Source organism: Ochotona princeps, chromosome 20 (assembly GCF_030435755.1).
Source record: "Ochotona princeps isolate mOchPri1 chromosome 20, mOchPri1.hap1, whole genome shotgun sequence".
In the NCBI taxonomy this organism is placed as follows: Eukaryota; Metazoa; Chordata; class Mammalia; order Lagomorpha; family Ochotonidae; genus Ochotona; species Ochotona princeps.
The window spans coordinates 23123758-23144483 of NC_080851.1; the positions used below are offsets into that span (position 1 = coordinate 23123758).

Here is a 20726-nt window from a genome sequence, read left to right on the forward strand (position 1 = left end):
AACAGACGATTTCAAATCATTGATAAACAACTATTAGTCTTTCTTTAAATTAAGATGACAAAATATTCAGGAAAATAGTCACTGACTTACAGAAGTAAACTGTCAGTGACAACTTCAATGTTTCTCAAAAAAAAAAACCTCACTCTATTCCTACTCCTAACTACACTCTTTCTCGTAACTCTGAAACATTAATGACAACTTGCTATGTGAACATTACAATCAGGACTCCGGTACTGTATTATCTTAAAAGTGTGTCTATAGGTAAAAGAGTAACCTATGCAAAGAGTTTGTTCACGGTACAACATCAGTCGAACAATCATGGTTCTAAAATTCATTATTTTTCCTAAATTATCTTTTCACTTACCATCAGGATTTCGATCTATTCCTCAAAGGCAATGCAAAAAAAGGTAAAGAAGGAAGAAAGAACACAATAAATCATCTATGACAAAGTTACAACAGATTTTATACACATCCACTGACATCAGTCAAAAGTTTCAAAAGTTTCACGGATGGTTTAAATCGACCTCTAACAAAAGACAAGAAACTCAGAATTGAAACTTGCAACATGAATTAATGAAATTCAACAACATATTTGCACTTCCATTCTAAGTCCTTGAGAGTGTTTTATTCCAGTGTAAATACAACAAAATAATTAAACAAATAAAGGTACATGATTCAGTCAAAGAGCCAATCAAATCCAATGCACAAATGACTTTAAAAAAAAAAAAAAAACTAAGTTAACCACAAAACACGTGGCACTAATATTTCCGGTTAACATTGCTTATAATATTTCATTAGATGCTACTACAGAATAACATTTCTGCCTTTATTTTTGGTTTTTGGTTTTTATTTGATTTGTCTTAGGGTTTTCTTTATAGGCTTTTTAATATTAATTTGTAATCCACTTTAACACCTTAATACAAAAGCTCCCTCACTTAATAATTTATAATGTCTTAAATTCTATCTATAGAAAAGCATAAGAATCAAAATGGTATGATGCAATTATAAGCTTACACACTGATTGGACAACTTTAGTTTTATAGTCTATGCTTAACTTTTTTGTCTACTTTCTCTCTTTAAAAACTCTTTTCAAACATGGTCACTATTTTTCCTTTAAAAATTGGATTTCTATGCACTGAAAAGAATTGACAATATATATGTAAGCTAAATACTATTACTGCCAACTTATAAAAATTATTAGATACATAATTTAGTTTAACAGTAAAAAAAGTTTCTGCTTAGGCATATTTTCCAAGATGTTTTTCCATCTTAAACACAACGGTAATTAACTTGTCACTCTAGTGTTTTAAAGAAATGATTAGGCTGGATTTGCAAACAAGTGTATATTTACCTGTTGGTCTCAAGTAAGAAACCACAGCATTTCCATCCAGCGCAGACGGCATATAATTTCTTTTCAGATAAACAGAAAAGGATACAGTGCTAGTCATCTCTGGGGCTACAGGGAAAGTATAATATAAATTATATGCTTTGGAAAAAATAGTTATCAACAAGCTAAAGGTTATCAAACACTAATACATGCCGAATATTATCTGAACTTCTTTACATCTAATGTTTACAACAACCCTACAAGATAGGTCACATAACTGTCCCCAGTTTTAACGAATGGGGAAACTTAAATATAAAGAGATTAAGAAACTTTCCCATGGCCGAACAATAAGGCATGACTCCAGAACATTCGATACCATTGCTTCTCTTCATGAAGATAAACAGGCTGCATAAAAGGGGAGGGGTATTGAAAAGGGCAAGAGAATTTGGGAGAGGGGTGTAGGGGATCTGGAAGAGAGGAGTGGCTACAGACACACCTATATGTACACAAGGCGACTTCACAGACTGTGTATTTACTTCTATATTAATATATTACACCTCTACTCTGTGTTAAAAAACCATACTTTAACTGAAAAAACTTTATTGTTCAGAATGTGTTTTAGAAAGATAAAGTACTTCAAAAAGAAAACAGAAAAAAAAAATCCTGAGAACCCAATGGTTGAATATCACCTACAAGGATATGAATCATTCATGATTCAATGAATGAATATTTGAGTTCTCACTATCTGCCAGACATTCAAGTAAAGGTTGGTTATACAGAGGTTTAAAGAGAAAAAGAGAGAGAGAGAGAGAGAGAGAGAAGAAAGCAAGCTTTTGACTTCATGAGTAAGAGGTGAGAGCCTTACCTGTAGAGCTAAATAATAGAAGGAAAAAAGTTTTGAAAGATAACATGAAGATTATTTTAACAGGCCTAGGACAACCTAGAAATAAACGTTTGAGTGTTAAAGATTCCATACCAAAAAAAAAACCCGCCTCACTAAGAGGTGACATTTATGACACGTCTCCTATTTTTGATGTTACTTTGGATATTTTACATGGTTTCATTTTCTAATGAAATCCTCAAGCCAACCTTTAAGACCAATATTAATCCCTTTTTGCATATTAAAATAACTGAGGCTCCATGTGATTACCAGGGCAGTTACACTAAGCTTACACATCAACGAAGTGTCAGAGCCAGGCTTCAAGCTCGGGCAACATTACAAAGACAATATTTGTTCTTCAAACATTACTGATTCAATAAATAGATCACTAGAGAAACACTAGTAAAGAAAGTTTTCCAAAGTATAATATCTGAGTCCAATTACTGACCCAACCAGTTATGGAAAGCTCTTAGAAACAGTAATCATGAAATCGTCATTTGCTGAAGATGCAAGCTTGATATTTAGAGAAAAAGATAAGCAAAACAACACAATTATTGCTCTGAAGAAGATCTCAACCTCACCATCGAGACAAAACTATAACCACAAAGTAAACACACTAATTCTTAAGAAACAAATGTACAAGCCAGCAAAAAAATAAATAAATAAATAAACATACTCACTTGAAAATTCAAAGGTGAACTGATCCTGAGTGAGTACTAATGGTGATTGCACATAGATGGATAACTTGACTTTTTGTAATACCACTCGATTGTGCAGTGTGACCTAAGGAGACAGAAAGTGTGAAATAGAACATGGTATTTTATCCAAATGCACACACAACAAGGTATTGAAAAATCACTGGCAAGACGGGCATGTGGCAGTGATTAGGATGCCACGTGGGATGCCTGTAGCCCATTTTGCAGTGCCCAGATCCCAGGTCCAGCTCCATCTGCAGTTTCAGTTTCCCAGGGAGACAGCAGTGACAGCTCAAGTATTTGGCACTGACGGGGCCCAGCACCGTAGCCTAGTGGCTAAAGTCCTCTCCTTGAACGCACCGGGATCGCATATGAGCAAGTTCTAATCCCGGCAGCTCCACTTCCCATCCAGCTTCCTACTTGTGGCCTGGGAAAGCAGTTGAGGATGGCCCAAAGATTTGGGACCCTGCAACCATGTGAGAGACCCGGAAGAGGTTCCTGGTTCCCGGCTTCGGATTGGCTCAGCACCGGCCCATTGCGGCTCACTTGGGAGTGAATCATCGGATGGAAGATCTTCCTCTCTGTCTCTTCTCTCTGTATATCTGACTTTGCAATAAAAATAAATAAATCTTTAGAAAAAAAAAAGTATTGTATTTGGCACTGAGATGGAGTGCCAATGAGAACTCTCTGCACAGCCTGGCATGGCCCAGAACCAGAGGATGGAAGCAAGCTTGCTCTCTCTCTCTCACTCTTTCCCTTTCTCTGCCTCCTCCTTTGAAATTAACAAGAATAAATATCTTTGTGCATCATTTTTTACATCATTACTAAACAATTAGAAAACATTACCCAAGAAAATATAAGTAATCACATAACACAGCACACATCAAATGTAAGAGATTAAAGCCTTATATCCAGTTAGACATTGAGGAATTTTTTCCAGAGAAGACATAAAGATAGGCAAGAAACACATGCAAAGATGCCCAATCAACAAGTTAAAACCAAGTGAAGATACGACTCCACATCCACCTAAATGGTTTGAATCACAAGCACAGATAAGTACAGAAGTCAGCAAAGATGCTGAGGGCCTGGAACCCTCACACACTGCTAGTAGGAAAACAAACTTACCACGGGACCACATAATCTAGTGCCAAGAGAAATTATATATATATTTGAGTACATTTGGAGTGATATATATATATATCACTCCAAATGTACTCAAATGCTCACAGAAATGCTCACAGAAGCATTATCAACAATTGCTAAAATCAGAACCAACTGAAATGACCATCATGAATGGAAACAACACAAAACGTGGCATATCCATATAACAAAACATTATTTCGCAGTAAAAACAGTGAAGCATTGGTGCATGCAACGAGTGACTTCTGTAAACATACTAAACAAAGAAAAGCTCTCTCTTCATATATATGTGCGTGTGTAAATCTATATATACATATTAATATGTTATAATTTATATATTTGTATATATAAAATTCCCTTTATATGCAAGATTTATTATAGGGAAACTACAAGGAAAGTAGATCAGCAATTGCTTCATGATGGGGCATGGGAAAATGACAGTTAGTAGGTATGGCAGACAGAATCTCCGGAAATGGCACAGTGGTGGTGGTTGTATGATTCTATGGCAAATCATATACTTTAAATGACTGAATTGTATGGTATGTGAGTGTTACCTCACTAAGGTTGAAAACAAATTTCCTACCAAGAGAAAAGAAAACCTACCCTCAGTGCCAGTGAATAATGACCCCATAAACTAATTCTGTTCATTCTTGATACATATAGTTACAGCAGAAAATCAGTTAAAGGAAATCAGTAGGTTTTCTTTTTCACAAATTACTTGTTCTTCTATGATTTCTGCATTCGGCTTCTATATGCACCAGTACAGATAAATAATGAAGCACTGCATTTTCTTCCATGGTTTAACATAAAGACCTATGATATAACTAATTCTAAAAAAAAATACCAAAGAGCAGCCATTTTGACTGCTGCATTTTTCAGATAACTGCATCTCTAAACTGGGACTCCTCTTCAGTGATGCTAAGAAAACTCTCCTCTTTCAATAGGAGTAAGCAGAGGAGAACTCTGGGAAAAGAGTTTGCCTGGCATATACACGCGATGTGGCTAGAGGAAACTTCCCGAGCAGGAGTGTCAGAAGCCATCAGACCCAAGGATCTCCTTTGGGTCACGGAGCGGAAAGGCATCATTTTTCAGACTAGCTAAGAGATTCAGAGACCTGGTTTCCATGGGGCATGCTCTCTCTTTGGGTTTACCTTCTTGATAATGTCTTTCTGAGGGTCAGCAAGGTGGCCCAACAGGTGAAACTGCCACCTGGGATGCCAGCATCCCACATGGGCACCAATTCAAGTCCTGGTTGCTCCATTTCCAACTGAGCTCCCTACTAAAGCTGCCCAAGTCCGTAGGACCCTTCCATCCACCTTGGAGATTTGGATAGAGTTCTAGACTCCCGACTTGGGCCTGACTCATGCCTGGTTACTCAGGCAATTCAAACAGTGAGTCAATGCAAGATTTCTCACCCTCTCCGTTTCTCTCCTTCTCCCTCTCCCTTTCCTACACCTCTCTCCCTCTAACTATGTCTTTCAAGTAAAATAAACTTTCAGAAAAACACAATTCTCTCTGGATAGTATCGTTTCAATGACTTTATCACACATGGCTAATGTGTAAACCAAAGAAAGTACTTGTCTGAGCACAAAGAGTTACGAAGCACTGAGTCTGAATCTTTGCAGACAGACCCAACCATTGGTGCCTTTACAGCTCCCTGGGTGATTCCTCTGTGCACCCAGAAGTCCTTGATTGCTTGAGAAATGTTCGTTTCTGCTGCGCTGCTGCTAAGCAGCCATCCCATCTATTTTACTAGACTCCATTAATGAGAGAGAAACACACCGCTCCTAACTGACTTAATGCAAGGCCATTCTCAAATCTTTAAAAAAGGTAATTTTAAATGTCTCTTAAGCAGAAGATACATATCACCTAGTCCCTAATTCACGTTTGTATATTACATATATTTATATTGGAATATACAAATAGCTCAGAAACATTATATACATCTAGTTGTCATAATGAATTTTAAGTGATATGATCATTTTAGATAAAATTCTTACTTGTAAAACAAAACATTTAAAAGGCAACTATGGGGCTGGCATTATTGCTTAGCAGGTAAAGCCACTGCCTGCAACATGAGCATCCCTAATGGGTGCCGATTCAAGTCCTGGCTGCTCCAGTCTCGATCCAGCTCCCTGCCCTGCCCTTGCTAACAGTCTGGGAAAAACAATGGAGGATGGTCAAGAACTTGGGCCCCCTGCCACCCACATGGGAGACCCAGACAAAGCTCGTGGCTTCTGCCTTTGGACCAGCCTGGCTCCAGCCGTTACAGTCATTTGGGGAATGAATCAACAGACAGAAGACCTCTCTCTCTTTTAGCTTGACTCACAAATAAATACATTTAAAAAAAACACCAAACATACAAATATGACAGACAGACTAAATGAACATGAATCCTTGTTTTGTTTCATCTTGTTTTCTTAATAAAGCCTGGGAATACACACAGGAATTGACATGCCATACACAAAACTTCCTCAGTGATGTCTGACCACCGGAAACAACGTAATTCCTTTTCTGGAACATCCCGATAGCAAATCTGGTAATCAGAGTCTATGGGAGTGTTACAACTAATTCAAACAGTTAGTCCACTAAAATAGATTAAAGAGGATACAAGTATTTTACTGCTAAAAATTAAACAATGCTAGTCATCATGCATAGTTTTAAATGAAACTGATAGCAATAATAACTATTGGTCACTTCCTATATTCATGGGAGTAAAGGTGGTAAATTGTACATGTGCAGTGCTTTGGTTAATCACCACAACTGTGAAACAGGTACTGTCACACATTCCCTTACAGGAAACAAAACCGTGATTAGGAAAGGTTACATACTCATCCGAGGTCACTCCGATTAGAAGAGGAAGAGTCACAATTTAACTGCCACCTGTCAGTATCCAGAGCCCATACCCGTGCCCAACTATGGCTAAGTTTCAAAATAAACTTGCAAATGAAAAATGACACCTATCTTACAGTTTAAATAGAAAGGTTCAAAGAAATTAAATCATATACCTTAGAACATCAAGCCAGTAAGTGCTAGGGAACTTGCAAGCTGTGGTCAGGGACATCTCATGAGAGGCTCACTTTTAAAAGTGAAAATGGAAATTCTTTAAATTAGTCATACGTTCACTTGTGTAAAGAGCAGACATTCTTTTATTCCTTTGTAAGAGTTATTTTATTTATTTGAAAGGCAGAGTTACTGAGAGAGAGACAGACAGACAGACAGCAAGGTAGCAAGATCTTTCTTCTGTTGATTCCCTCCCCAAGTTACCACAACAGCCAGGGCAGGGCCAAGCCAAGGCAGGTCTCCCACGTGGGTGCAGGGCCTAGGGCTTGAGCTGTCTTCTGCTGCTTTCCCAGGCATGGCAGCAAGGAGCTGCATCAGAAGTGCAGCAGCCAGGACTCAGACTGGTGCCCATATTGGATGTCAGGATTGCAGACAGTGGCTTAACCCATTATGTCCCAACTCTGGCCCTAACAGCAGACACTGTGACTCTTCCTGGACAACAAACACACAATCTCCCATCACTCCAATGAGGCTCTGCATTTGGTTTAGATGCGCAATCCTGCTAACTTTAATTCTCAAACTCGCTGAACTATAAAAATGGGCTGGGCACTTTTCAAACCCAACTCAAGGAGATATGTGACAGAAATAACTACAGTAACAAAGAAGAGTTGTATTTGAGCCAAAAAGAAAAAAAGAAAAAAAACAAGAGTTAAAGATTTGGCTAGATCATAAACTTCATAGTTTGGAGGAACATAATTACAGACTATTGAGAAGAAAGTATAAAACGTTAATCCAAGTTATTTTCAACTTCTAATGAAATGAAATACAATCTCTAGAAAATACAGTATCAAATGTCTATCCTGTATATACAAACATGACCCCGAAGGCCAGATAGGAACCACCACTGTGCCTAGCTGACTGGAGTGCATGGTCACGGATCATACACACATACTCAAGGTAGCCACATCTTCATTCACTTGGAACGAATGGAAAAATTTTCTCAATTAACAGGATTTATTATGATGGAAACTTGCATGGTTATATATCTTGGCTGATGTTGTTATAAAAGGCCATAAGGAGAGATTTATGGCAGAAATTTGTATAGAGACTGACAGGATCAGAAAGTCATTGTGTCTCCTGGGTAACAACAGCCAACTGTGAGCAAGCCTCGTGTGCTCCTTCTCTCTTGTGCTTTCATGATGGCAATGAGAAAGGGTGCTGTGACAAAAGCATTCTCAACTATAAGAAATTCTCCTAGTGGAAGAGAATTTTCCAGAATGGTCCTATCATAATATTAAAGCAGTTATTACACATGAAAGTCTACAGACTAAAAGTGTTTACTTTCAGCACCTAGGTATTGCCTGATTGGGGGAAAATATGACATAAGCAATGTTACCTGGCTTAGGTACCAGATTTCTTTTCGCAATGTACACAGTGCATTGAATCACAATGTGGCAGTCAGAAAACAGATACAAAAGAGGATTCTCTTACACAAAAGTATAGCTCAATCCTGGAACTACACCTTTTGGGGTTTTTTAAGTGTTTGATTTCTTGCCACAAATGCGTTCCCAGACTCAAAAGTATTAATGAGATAGAGCCTTTGACTGGATGAAGGCAAAGCAAGACTGGGGAAAGACCACCCTTGTTTCCAGTGGCAAGACTCCAAACAAATTAACTTAGGAAACTGCTGTAAGATTGGGCTCCCTTCGGCTCTCACCAAAGATCTCCACACTTGGGCCACCCGCTGGGTCCAGTGTAAGCGAACACAATTGGTAAAGCTTGGTGCCCTGTAAAGCTCCTCCAAGGACAGCAACCCATAATCTAAAAAAACAGAATGGCTCGTCCAAGTTTTTACTAAGTCGGTCGCCAAAACCCACAACTTTCCTGGCTTCCAAAGTCTGGGCAGTGATAAATATTTTCAGCTTAATAATGTGCTGACTGATTACCACACTTCAATCTAAAAGCCTTAAGAGAGTTCTACGTTTGAGTTCTGGTTCCAAAATTCTACAATGACAAGACTAAAAATCTCAACCAAAACCACATCCGTCATATTCTATTTTGCCAGGACTATCAATTTGTCAGTATTTTACTTTATGGCTTCTTCGTTTAGTAGTTTCTTGCTATAACTACATACATTTAAAGCTAATGTGGTGGCAAATAAATGGCTGGCAATGGCTCTTCTCAAACTTACATATAATCATTAACAGAAGAAAGGTAATATTAGCATTCATGTGCTTTTTGAATATCATTTCACAATAGACAAAGTATGATGCTACAACAAACTGGTTGGCCCATATGGGTGATAATGTCACATTTGCTAACAGTCATAAAATGCTGATTTTATTTCTGGGGGGAAAAAGGACTCCCTGAAGAAGTTCTGGGGTTCACTACATGGTAGGATGACTGTGGCCATTATTAATCTACTGTCTGATCTTCTATTAAAATAAATTCCAGAAGACAGGCTTCTGAAGCAATGTTAAGTGTTTGATAGCTACATTTACCATGATTGAAAATTACACAATATAAATACACAATATAATACTGCACAGTGCTCAACAAATATGTACATTTTTAAAGATTTATTTATCTATTTATTTACTGGAAAGGCATTTTTGCAGAGAGCAGAGAGAGAAAGATCCATCACTGCTTCACGTCCTAACTGGCCATAACTGGCCAGGGCTGAACTGATCAGAAGCCAGGAGCCAGGAGCTTCTCCCTGGTCTCTCACATGGATGCAGGATCCCAAAGCCTGGGGATGTCCTCCACTGCTTTTCCAGGTCACGATTGGGGAGCAAGATGGGAAATGGAGCAGTCGAGACACAAACTGGCACCCATATAGGATGTCAGCACTTGATGTAGAGAATAACCCAATTGAGCCTTACTCTGGGCCCATTAAACAATCTTTCCTGTATCCGATAAAAAGAGCCTGGCTCATGCTCCACACTTAAACAGGGGTAGGAGAAAACCACAACAATTGCTTATTCTATGTTTAATTACTAGTTCTTAGAAAAAAGAAAAGTTTTGTATTTCCAAATTATTTTTATTATGTCACTATAATTATCAGGTTTTTATTTTCATTCTCAATGTTTGTTCTCATTTTGGAATTTTAAAATATTTAGTCTTTGTGAGACAGCACTTTGGTGTTACATTATACTCAAAGGCTTACCGGCTTCATTAAATACAATACCTTCACTGTGATAGAAGGGACAAGATCAGTTCCCACTTCAACATCAGTGGCTTGCTGCAAACAAAAAAATTGAGAGGAGAAGGTAGAAAACAATTATTTCAAAATTTTACACCAGCAAAGAAACCCAGCGGGTACACTATATATACCACAAGCAAAATAAACAATGAATCTAGGGACACACTAAGAAAGCCTAACGAAGATGCTTCAACAGGACAGAAATGAGCTACTGCAAAAACCCGCAAAAAGAGAAAAGGTCAAATATTTTTTCATTTCAAAAGGCACTTAAAAATTAAAAGTTTTCATTTTATTAACTATTCTTTATATTGTATAAAAGGCAATCCTGTATTACCCAGATAAACACTATGTCATTCCTTTAGATCCTTGTATTTTCAACTTATCAAAAATACATTTTCATTCTAATTAGCATCATGTATCTAAAAAATGTTAACTAATAACATGAAGATTGTGTAACCCCACAATAGTGCATGTCATAAACAAATTCAGCGGGTATTCTAAGCACCAGCTTTGGTGGCCTGGTCCCACTCCTCCAAAATGCCTAGCAAAAGGACATCAAGTAAATATATTCTTAGAGCTTATTTTTCAGAGCGGTACATTAAAAGGGGAAACCGATGTCAACTCCATAATAAACTCAAGGGATAACATTTTTTTAACTTGAACAGTTTAGTATGAATTCCTAGAGAATTAAGATCACAATGTCTCTTTACAGTAAGTGAATCATATCTTATATGAATTTTTTCCTTTTTTATGTTTACTAATACAAAGAGAACAGAGTTCAAATATTTCATAGATAATATTTAAAGAGGGTAACTATATTCCCTCACACCTTAAGCCCCCTCATTCCATTCTTTTTTTCTTCATTTTTTGCAAAAAAAAAAGTATGATTTAATCTGTTTTATAATGACAGGCTTAGAGAAATTAAGCCACATCCAAGAAACAGGGAATCACAAATGTAAATAGGCATTCGTAGAATAGAGCTGGTAGAGTCATCTTTTCTTGCCACAGGAAATTCTGATCCAGCTTCTCATCCGAAAAACGGGATAGCAAGTGCTTGTCACCCCTACGAGAGACTATCCTAATGGAAATGCTGTTACTTTTGTATGTGTGCTTTCAGAATAATGCTGCCAAACACATTGTTAATCTAGGCTTTTTGTTCTAATACTGTATTACCTAAAGCCCAAGAAATGTTATAATTAAAAGAGAGCTTCAATATCACAGGTTTCCTGGTCTTTTCGATCCCTGTTTAAAGTCCTAAGTACTCAGGGACAGCAGTCCATTAGGAACATAACATTATAGGCAGAGTCGCATGGCTTTAAGAAGATACTGTGACATTACAGTCACATAACTTGGGGACTAATGATTCCTAGCAGGATGAACAGGATACCCTTTAGAAAGAAAACAACCAGTAACACGGGAAAAAACAAAGCTGGGAAAAAGACACTTGGCTAGGAAAAACAGCATCCAGCATTACCAGTAGGGAAATGGCAATTAAAGACGGTGTTTCTATGCAAGGCCTTTTCTGACCAGGACCAAAACTACCCACAGAACAGAAAGCTTACTCCACACTGCAACTCACCTTTGTTTTAGAGAACCCAGGAAAAACTACGTGAGTTTCCCAAAGGAAAAAGAGAATCATTTCCACGGCCAGCAAGCGCGTGCACATTTGTCAGCCAACTGAGCGGAAACGTTCCACTCACACACTCCACCCTTCAGGCAGAGTGAGAAATGGGGTGTGCTGAAAGACCCATGTTGCAAACAGTGCCGCTACTATGTGAGTCAGCTGAGTGAATGTTCCTTTCATATGGACTCCTACTTTTTTAAAGGGGACCCAATTTACTACACTATAGCAAAGTTGACATGCTTTTAATCACAATTTGGATTGGCTGTCTGTACTAAGATCCTTTGTCTTGGATCACCCAGACAGACGTGGAGAGGAAAATGACTCCCAGACCAACCATCCACTTTTAAACTGCCCTGCACCGCCTCTGCGACCAATGTAACGTATTAAAGAGCGTATACATCATCAGACCCCGAGCTATGCCACTCAACAACGTTATCCCACACACTTGCCTACAACGGGTCTTGCGCAGTTAGTATGGCTCATCTGGAAATGGATAAACTCAGTACTGCAAAATCTGAACTGGACTTTCAAAAAAAAAAAACTCAACCAGGTAGATGTAGAACAAGGGCAATAACCAGAAATTTCTACTGCATTCTTCTCAACACCTCCTTCGTTTCACATTCCTGCCCAAGAATCTCTTTATTAGTGACACCAAGAGACTAAAGAAACTAGCAGTGTTTTCACCCAGCAAATAACAGTGACTAAAATTTATTAGTCTCCCTGAAGTTTCTATTTGAAAGTCCTAAATTTAAACCAACACATTTTGATCCCAATTATCAGTATCACAAATCCCTTAAACATTTGTAAAAATCCACCTACAGAAACAGCATCAAAACTTGGAGAAACCAGGACTGAAACTTTCAAGTCATCTTCTCTCTCCATCATGGGCCAAAGAACTGGAATTGAAAAAAACAGCAATAATAAATCAGAACCTGTTTCATATTATTTTTCTTTAAAGATTTATGTATACCACTCATCAAAAAATAACTTCATAAGTACACTCACAAATTGAAAAAATAATGTATTACATAGGTAGAAGTTTGATACTAATTACTGTATTATATAATACTATAAAGAAAAAAATGTCTCTTTAGCCAAAGAGATTACCCAAGATGTGAACCATTAACTAACTGGTACTGGGAATTTCAATATTCTCTCCTTAACAGTTCTAATGTAAGCCTAAAATGGTAGAGTCTGTTGGGAAGAAAGAGTCTATGTTTTAGCCTATAGTTTCAGATGGCCATGTCCCACATCACAGTGCCTGGCTTCTCTCCTCAGTTTCAGCTCCTAACAACAGCTTCCCGCTAATGCAGACTTTGGGAAACAGTCATGACAACTCAAGTCACTGGGTTCCTTCCAACCGTGTGGGAGACCTGCACTGAGTTTCCACCTCCCAGCCTCAATCAGGCATAGCCTTAACCATCAAGAGCATGCGGGGCTCTACTTCTCTCTCAATTAATTCTTAATTAATTCATTAACTTGTGCAACGACAAACATTCGTATCTTGGGGCCAGCAAGTGCTAGGGACTCAGGTTAAGCGACAACCTGCAGCACTGGCATTCCACACCAGAGCCCAGGTTCAAGTTCCAGCTGCTCTGCTTCCAATCTAGTTCCCTGCCACTGTACTAAGTAACTGGCAGAAGACAGCCAAGAGACCCAGACGGAGTTGCCGGCTGCCGCTTGGCAGCTGGCCCAGTCCCAGCCATTGGAGCCATTTGAGAAGTGAACCAGCAGATAAAAGATCTTTTCCTCTCTCTTTTATTTCTCTCTCCTTCTTTGTCACTCTGTATTTCAAAAAATATATACTTTAATTCTTATCATATAACTTCCACCCCCAAGAATTTATCTGAATTCATACTCTCAAGGAGGTTTTCTGCTAGTCATAGTTCCTTTTAAAATGAAAACATAAATACATATATATGAATAGTTAAATCAATGAAGCTATGTACATATTATGCAATGGTCCAAACTTGTAAATACAAATATTCTCAATCTTTACTATTAAACATCAAAATTACTCATTGATGTTTAAAAATTAATACATAGTACATCGTGTCTAATATGCATGTTCATATAAAAACAAATAGATAAACCTGAATCTTTACTAGAAAAATACACAAACTTGATAAGGATTGTCTTTAAGGAGTAGAACTAGAATCTGGAGACGATGGAAGATTCAGCTTTCCCATATATCAGTAAGTAAGAAATGTAAACAATAAAACACAGACTCTTTGCTGTCTAGCCAACATCCCATCTTCCTCTGAGAACTTTGTTGAGGTATTCACTTTCATCTCAGAGAAAGTCACCTCTCCCAGGCCTCAGGGTCAAATCTGATAATGGTGATTCAATCCCACTGACCATTTGTTCTTTTAGGCATCAACAAGCCACTTAATCCTCACAGATGGGAAGTCAGGGAAATTGTTGGGAGTTGGGAGGGTTGGCACACACTCCTTCAAAAGTTACTCCTCTCAAAGAAAAATGGATAAACTCAGGAGAAACAGCTCACTTCTCCCCCTGGAAACCTGCATCTACTGTCCAGACCTGCTGAGGACACCTCCACAGGCTGAGGACGGCTGACTGAAAACACAGTGCGTGGGGACACCACGGGAACTGCTGCCCTAAAGGACAATAACTGCCTATCCCTGTCCTCGGGATTCCTCCGGGAATTTCCAAAACCTGGGGAGAATACAAAAAGCTGCTCATTATCCATCCAATAAGCATTCTTCAATTCTTCTTTACTAAAAAAGCCCAGTTTTCCTCTGAGCCATAAACTACTCAGCAGAACACTTAATTTCTCGGCTTGTTTTGCAGCTCGGAGAGGCCAGTGGGATGGAAGGAGGAGCTGCTCAGGGTGTAGCTTCCAGGAAGGCTCCTTAAGGGGGCTGACTCAGCTGCAGATGTGAGGCCAGAAGTTCCAGAAGGCATCTTGGACAAACACATGAGCCTGGGAGAGGAGAAACTGGACTCCCTGACGACCGGGGCACTGCTGGACCAACCCTGGTATGCCCATCAGCGGGCTTCTCGTACACGAGAAAAACTTGTGTTTTGTTGAAGCTGTTCTGTGCTTGTAATGTTAAGTGAACAAAAGCACCAAATGCAAAGTCTCTAGTAAGTAGCAATAACTTGGCAGATGTGTTAAATAGGGTCTAGACTTTCATGGATATGCACTTATCTACTGATCTCTAGGTGGCCATCTCTCTTAACATCGTCATCCCTGGGTCTTCACATCCACTCCAGGTGGAGAAGGTGCTCAGTTATCTACATCACAAAGAAACTCCACCTTTTAAAGGTCCTGCGGGCAGATGGGTTACACAAATGCTAGGCAGGATTCACACTAATGACTTGAGTGGGAAAGCTCCAGAGCCCATGAGCCATACAGAAACTATTACTATGATTTCACGCTTACGTCTTCCTCATACAACCTAGACACATAAAATCAGCTTTTAAAACACTTTTATCACAGTAGGTAATACACAGCACATGCACAATGAAATGTACTTGCAGTTGGCTCCACATGCTGTTGCAACTCTTCACTTGAAAAAAACATGAAAGCTTTACACGTGTACCATAACTCTTACGGTTGTGAAATGTGTTGGCAAACTAGGCTCACTGTACTAAAGTAAATAACATTTAAATGAAAAGAGAGATAAGCAAAAAGCTCAAAGTTTTAGTTTCTCGTAATTTCTGGTAATGAAATAATTTGGTACTTCTGTGGAATCATAAGCATTTTAATAAACAAACATACCATGATTTTATGAAGGCACGGATGATTATATTTTTCTATATCTAGAAACAAAATATTTTAAAAGCTTCTCTTTTTAAGTTTCTCTCTTTTTATTTCCAGTCCTCCCCTCCCCACCCCACCCCCGCCCAACTAATAACCAACTAAGTGTCTGGGAACTTCAACATTATTTAAAATTTGAGATCACATAAATCATGAACTACACACCCAATTCTGTGGCAACATCCTTAATTGACTTAGCAGTTATTTCAAGACCAACAGAATGACCAGGGTAATGACAGGTACACCTTCACACCACAAGAAACCAGTGTGGTCCTCAAGGACTTCTAAGAGTGAGGGACTGAGAAACTTCATACACACAATTAATGCTAATAAAAAATACTGTTCATATACTGTGAATAGAACAAAGTCTCAAGTTGCGAAATTTGGAGTCAAAAGCCATAAGTATTATTTAAAAGAACCCTGGAAGTTTGATGTCTCATATATTTGCTGCTCTTTCCCAACTACAGTTCTAAATGTTAAAATGAGACTTATAATCTTATTAACCCAAAAAACTACTTGTATCAAAAATGGAAAATGATTTGTATATTGCAATATGTCTCATCAGATGTTAACCACTCTCTATTTGACACAGGGGTGCTGACAACAAACAGATTGTTAAGTAATTGGAGGTACTTAAAATACCAGAGATTCACTGGTTTATTTTCAAAACATTCTAAAAGAACGTGTGAAGCCAAAGCATAATAACTTTATTTTAATGTTCATATATTTAAAATATATAATCTTGATTCCTCAAAACCAAAGGAATATAATCTTGGTAACACAGACTCAAAAATACATAAATCTCATAAAGTGATCGAATCAGGACTGCGATTGGTTCTGTTATTTTGCTTGGCTTTTGATGCTCTGCTTCTTTTATTATTCCTACTTGTTTTAACATTTCTTTCATGTGAAAATACACTACATTTTTTCTCATTAAAAAATCCTTTTACCTGACCTGAAAAGGGAGCTTCAAGTAATGTCTTTCACATGTCCGAATCAAGCTGCAGGATTGGTGTTTTGTTTCTCCCTTTAATTCACAATAAAATTACACCCTTGTGAGTCTCCAAGTAAGATAATATTGAGTTATTCAAAACTTGGGAACTGAAAATACCATCAGCCTCTGAGTCATTAGAAATCAGCATACCACAGGCTACCCTCCATTTGGACGGCTAATTAACTACACACATAAATTACCTCGCTAAGCTGTAAATGACTACACCTTTAGTCACATAGCTGTAACTCATGCCCTGCTTTAGTTTCTTCTAAAAGAATCATGTGAGCTTTTTTCAGGGCTATTAGAAGTTAATAAGTGGCTATTCTAAACTTCAACACTTTTCTCTAGGCCTAAAACCACTAACCAAAGAAATGCTTCTTCCTTTCTTGCAGGGTGGGGGGCGCGGGGAGGTGGGTGGGAGAGCATTGATACCGAGATAGTGCAGTCCCCAAAACACACATATCGAAACATTATTTTTAAACAGGACATCATTTCCAGAAGCTGTAATATAGAAAGGGAACACAGAAATCCTGTGTGCTAAGGAATGAAAATGCCTTTACAAATGTAATTTGAATTGAGCCTAGGGGAGAAAATTGATAGATACAAAACATCTATATAGCAGATAATGTGAATTTTGCAATGAACTCCAAAATTAAATAATAGGCTGCAAATTAGATACCTTGTGACTTGTTCACATCTTTGATGATTTTTTGAAGTTCTTTCAACTCTATGTCAAGTTCATCATAGTTGAGTTCTCTAGATTCAACTTTTGGAGCTTGGAACAAGGAAGGATCGGTCCCCAGGTAGGAGCACTGCAAGCGACCATCGTCACTCAGGGTAACTATCACGCCCTTCAAGTCACTGTAGAAGAGAAAATGGGACACCATCACTTCAGTGGATTGAGCCTTGATTAACCACAATTTCATCCCATTCTCATCAACATACAATTAAGGAAAAAAAGTTACTTATTTTCTAGATTACTTCAAAATTTTAATTGAAGTGTTTCAGATGTCATTTATCCTTAACAAGATGCATTTTTTTTTTTTCAGGAAAAAAAATTATTATCACAGCCCACATTTTGGAGGCAAATCCTGTCACGTCATGAGGTAATCGGCATGTGAACAAGGTTAGACAGACCCAAAGATGGAACTGGGTTACTGCCAAGGATGAGGCGGGCACAGGCAGAGGAACCCAAAATGGCAAGGGTAAGTTCGTAGGGGATGCTGTTGGCTGCTTTGCAGAAAAAATGTGCCCATTAATATTTTCCCTGCCTCTACCCTTTGGAGTCACATCTGACCACCTTCCCCCAAGCCAAGACTTCTCTCCAACTTCAGTAAGCCTCTAGTTTGTACTACAAAACTTGTCACTCTTATTAGTAGTCATGGTGTCACGCTGAGCTCTCTCGCAATGGCTCTTCTCAGCCTGTCTCTTTTCTTCCCCATTTGCTATTGTGTAAATATGTTCCCACAAAGGCATGTGTTGGAAACATCACTCCCAAGGAACAGGTGTTGAAAGGTAGAAGTTGCTGCTTGGCGCAGTAGCCTAATAGCTGGAAGCCATCACCTTGCACGCACCAAGATCCCACACGGGTGTCGGTTCTAATCCCAGCAGCCCCACTTCCCATCCAGCTCCCTGCTTGTGGCCTGGGAAAGCAGTCGAAGACAGCCCAAAGCCTTGGGACCCTGCACCCACATGGGAGACCTGGAAGAGGCTCCTGGCTTCAGACTGGCACAGCTCTGTTCGTTGCGCTCACTTGGGGAGTGAATCATCGGAAGGAAGATCTTCCTCTCTGTCTCTCCTCTCTGTATATATCTACCTTTCATTACAAGTTGGGATAAGTACTGTGGTGCAACAGATTAAGCAACTGCCTGCAAGGCTTGCATCTCATACAGTCACCAGTTAAACTTCTGATTACTCCACTTCCGGTCTAGCTTCCTGCTCATGGTCTTAGAAAACAGCAGAAGATGACTCAAGTCCTTGTAGCCCGCACTCATGTGGGAGACCGAGAAGAAACTCTAGGCCCTGGCTTATGCCTGGCCCAGCCCTGGTTGTAAGGACCATATGAGAAGAGAACCAGTAGATGGAAGATCTCTCTCTCTCTGCAGCTTCCTTTCTCTGCCTATAAAATTGTCTTTAAAATAAATCAAAAATAAAATACTTTTTAAATAAATAGGTGCTTTAATATGATTAGAACCCCAACATACTGATGAACTTCCCCAGCCTTCCAGTACAATCAGCCAAATAAGTTTTTATTCTTTATAAATTGCCCAGTCGTACAGATTATGTTACAAAAGAGACCAGGACACCATTCTTCGGAAGCCTCAGAATTGAAAAGAGCTGTGCATTTTCCTTAACTTGCTATAAAGAACTATCTCAGATCCTATGTTGGCCTCCTCCATAGATTTCCCCAGAAAACAAATTCAAAATTGCTATAGGTTTTTTTGAGCTGACAAAGAATGAATTTACTTGATTTCTGTGGTGCCATCTATAATGACCGCTGATGAAGGGAAGCAAGGGAGGGGTGGGGAGGAAACATTCACCTCCGCAGCCCATGCACCAGTGTCCAGGTCCTTCCTACTATCGCTCCGACCTATTGCTTCCTGTAGTCCAGACCCTTAGAGGTAGTGGTGACGGTCCAAGTCATCAGGCGACTGTCACCCACACAGGAGACCTGGATTGTGTTTCTAGCTCCTGGTTCTGGCCCCAGCCCAAACCCAGCAAGCGACCCCGTGGATTCCTTCCTCTCTCTATCTCTATCTTTCTCTCTCTCTCCCCCCACCCCCACCTCCTTGTCTGACTCGATTTTGCCACCCTGAAATTAATCGCTTTAAAAATAAGGACAGCCAGGGCTGATACATTGGCATAGTGAGCTACACCTCCATCTACAGACCCAGAATCAAATATGAGCACCAACTTGTTTCCCAGCTGCACCACTTCTGATCCAGCTCCCTGTTTAGGATCTGGGGAAGCAGCAGAGGATGGTTAAAATTCCTATTGTTGGCCCCCTGCACACAAATGGAAGACCTAGAAAAAGCTCCTGGCTCCCAGCTTCAGCTCAGCTCAGCTCAGGCCACTGTGATCATCTGGGCGGTGAGCCAGTGGTCGGAAGACCTCTCTCTCTCTTCCTCTCTCTTCTCTGTAATTCTGCCTTTCAAATTAATGTAAAGTAAATCTTAGAATAAGTAAGGAAGGAAAGATTTTACCATGTTCCAGAACTTCAATACCAACTTAAAATAATTATATTATTAGTATTAAATAATAAAAAATAGAAAAAACGTGAAATGAAACAAGACAAATTACTTTCATATTTAAAGATGAGAAAAGGGGATAACATATATAGTAGCTAAAATATGCTAAGAACCTAGCCTTATTCAGAATGAATATTCATTTTTCAATCCCCAGCTCTAAGTCAAGGCAAGTGGTCACCTCCTTCGTCTAAACACTCAACTACGCTGAGAGCGGATGCTGTCATTGCTCTGTTCTGCTGCCACAGAGCCACCAGCACCACCACCTGCTTTACACACAGCATTTCTATGCACCCTTTCTACAGGAATCAAGCATCATATCCCTGTGATGCAGCTTCAGAGAAATTTAAAACTTTAATATTCTATACACTGACCCACCTGCTGAAGAACTGGACTGCTTCTAGTGAGGAATCGGGGGATTTGAGTTTCAGTTCTCACTCCGTCCCTGCAGAGGTGAATCCACATAAAGAATTCTTCCTAAATATCCCTCATCTCTAACATGAGAAGATGGGAATTAATATCTTGCGAGAGTTGGTTCTGCCATCTCCCTCAGAAAATAACGCCCAGAACGAAACTGTTTTCCTAAAATGAATCTCTGGGTCTGGACGATTTCTCTGCAGGCGACTGAAGCCACCTAGTGGCCACGGGCGTCCTGACCATCAGCCGTGCCGCACCTTCCTGCCTTTCTCCCTACGGAGCCCACTAAGGTCCAGGAACACGAGGAGCCGTCAAGAAACTCAAGCACAGTCAGGGGCTGTTGCCTGGCTGCCTTCTCAGAAAATATGAGAGGATCAAATTCTTTGAATTGAAGCAGGTATTTTCACATTATCCT

General features: G+C 39.3%; 1 protein-coding gene across 2 annotated transcripts in view; it reads right to left on the minus strand.

Moving 5' to 3' along the window:
• BBS9 (Bardet-Biedl syndrome 9) overlaps nucleotides 1–20726 on the minus strand; it is a 330719-nt gene that overhangs the window by 201957 nt on the left and 108036 nt on the right. Inside the window, exons 10-15 of one of the 2 annotated variants that reach the window (XM_058677974.1) lie at nucleotides 17329–17510; nucleotides 12691–12767; nucleotides 10233–10286; nucleotides 2888–2990; nucleotides 1352–1456; nucleotides 365–379 (exon numbers count right to left, since the gene is read on the minus strand). In XM_058677974.1, the coding sequence (XP_058533957.1) occupies nucleotides 365–379; nucleotides 1352–1456; nucleotides 2888–2990; nucleotides 10233–10286; nucleotides 12691–12767; nucleotides 17329–17510 (536 nt within the window). The remainder of the gene's footprint in view (nucleotides 1–364; nucleotides 380–1351; nucleotides 1457–2887; nucleotides 2991–10232; nucleotides 10287–12690; nucleotides 12768–17328; nucleotides 17511–20726) is intronic. The other variant, XM_058677975.1, reaches the window with a different exon arrangement.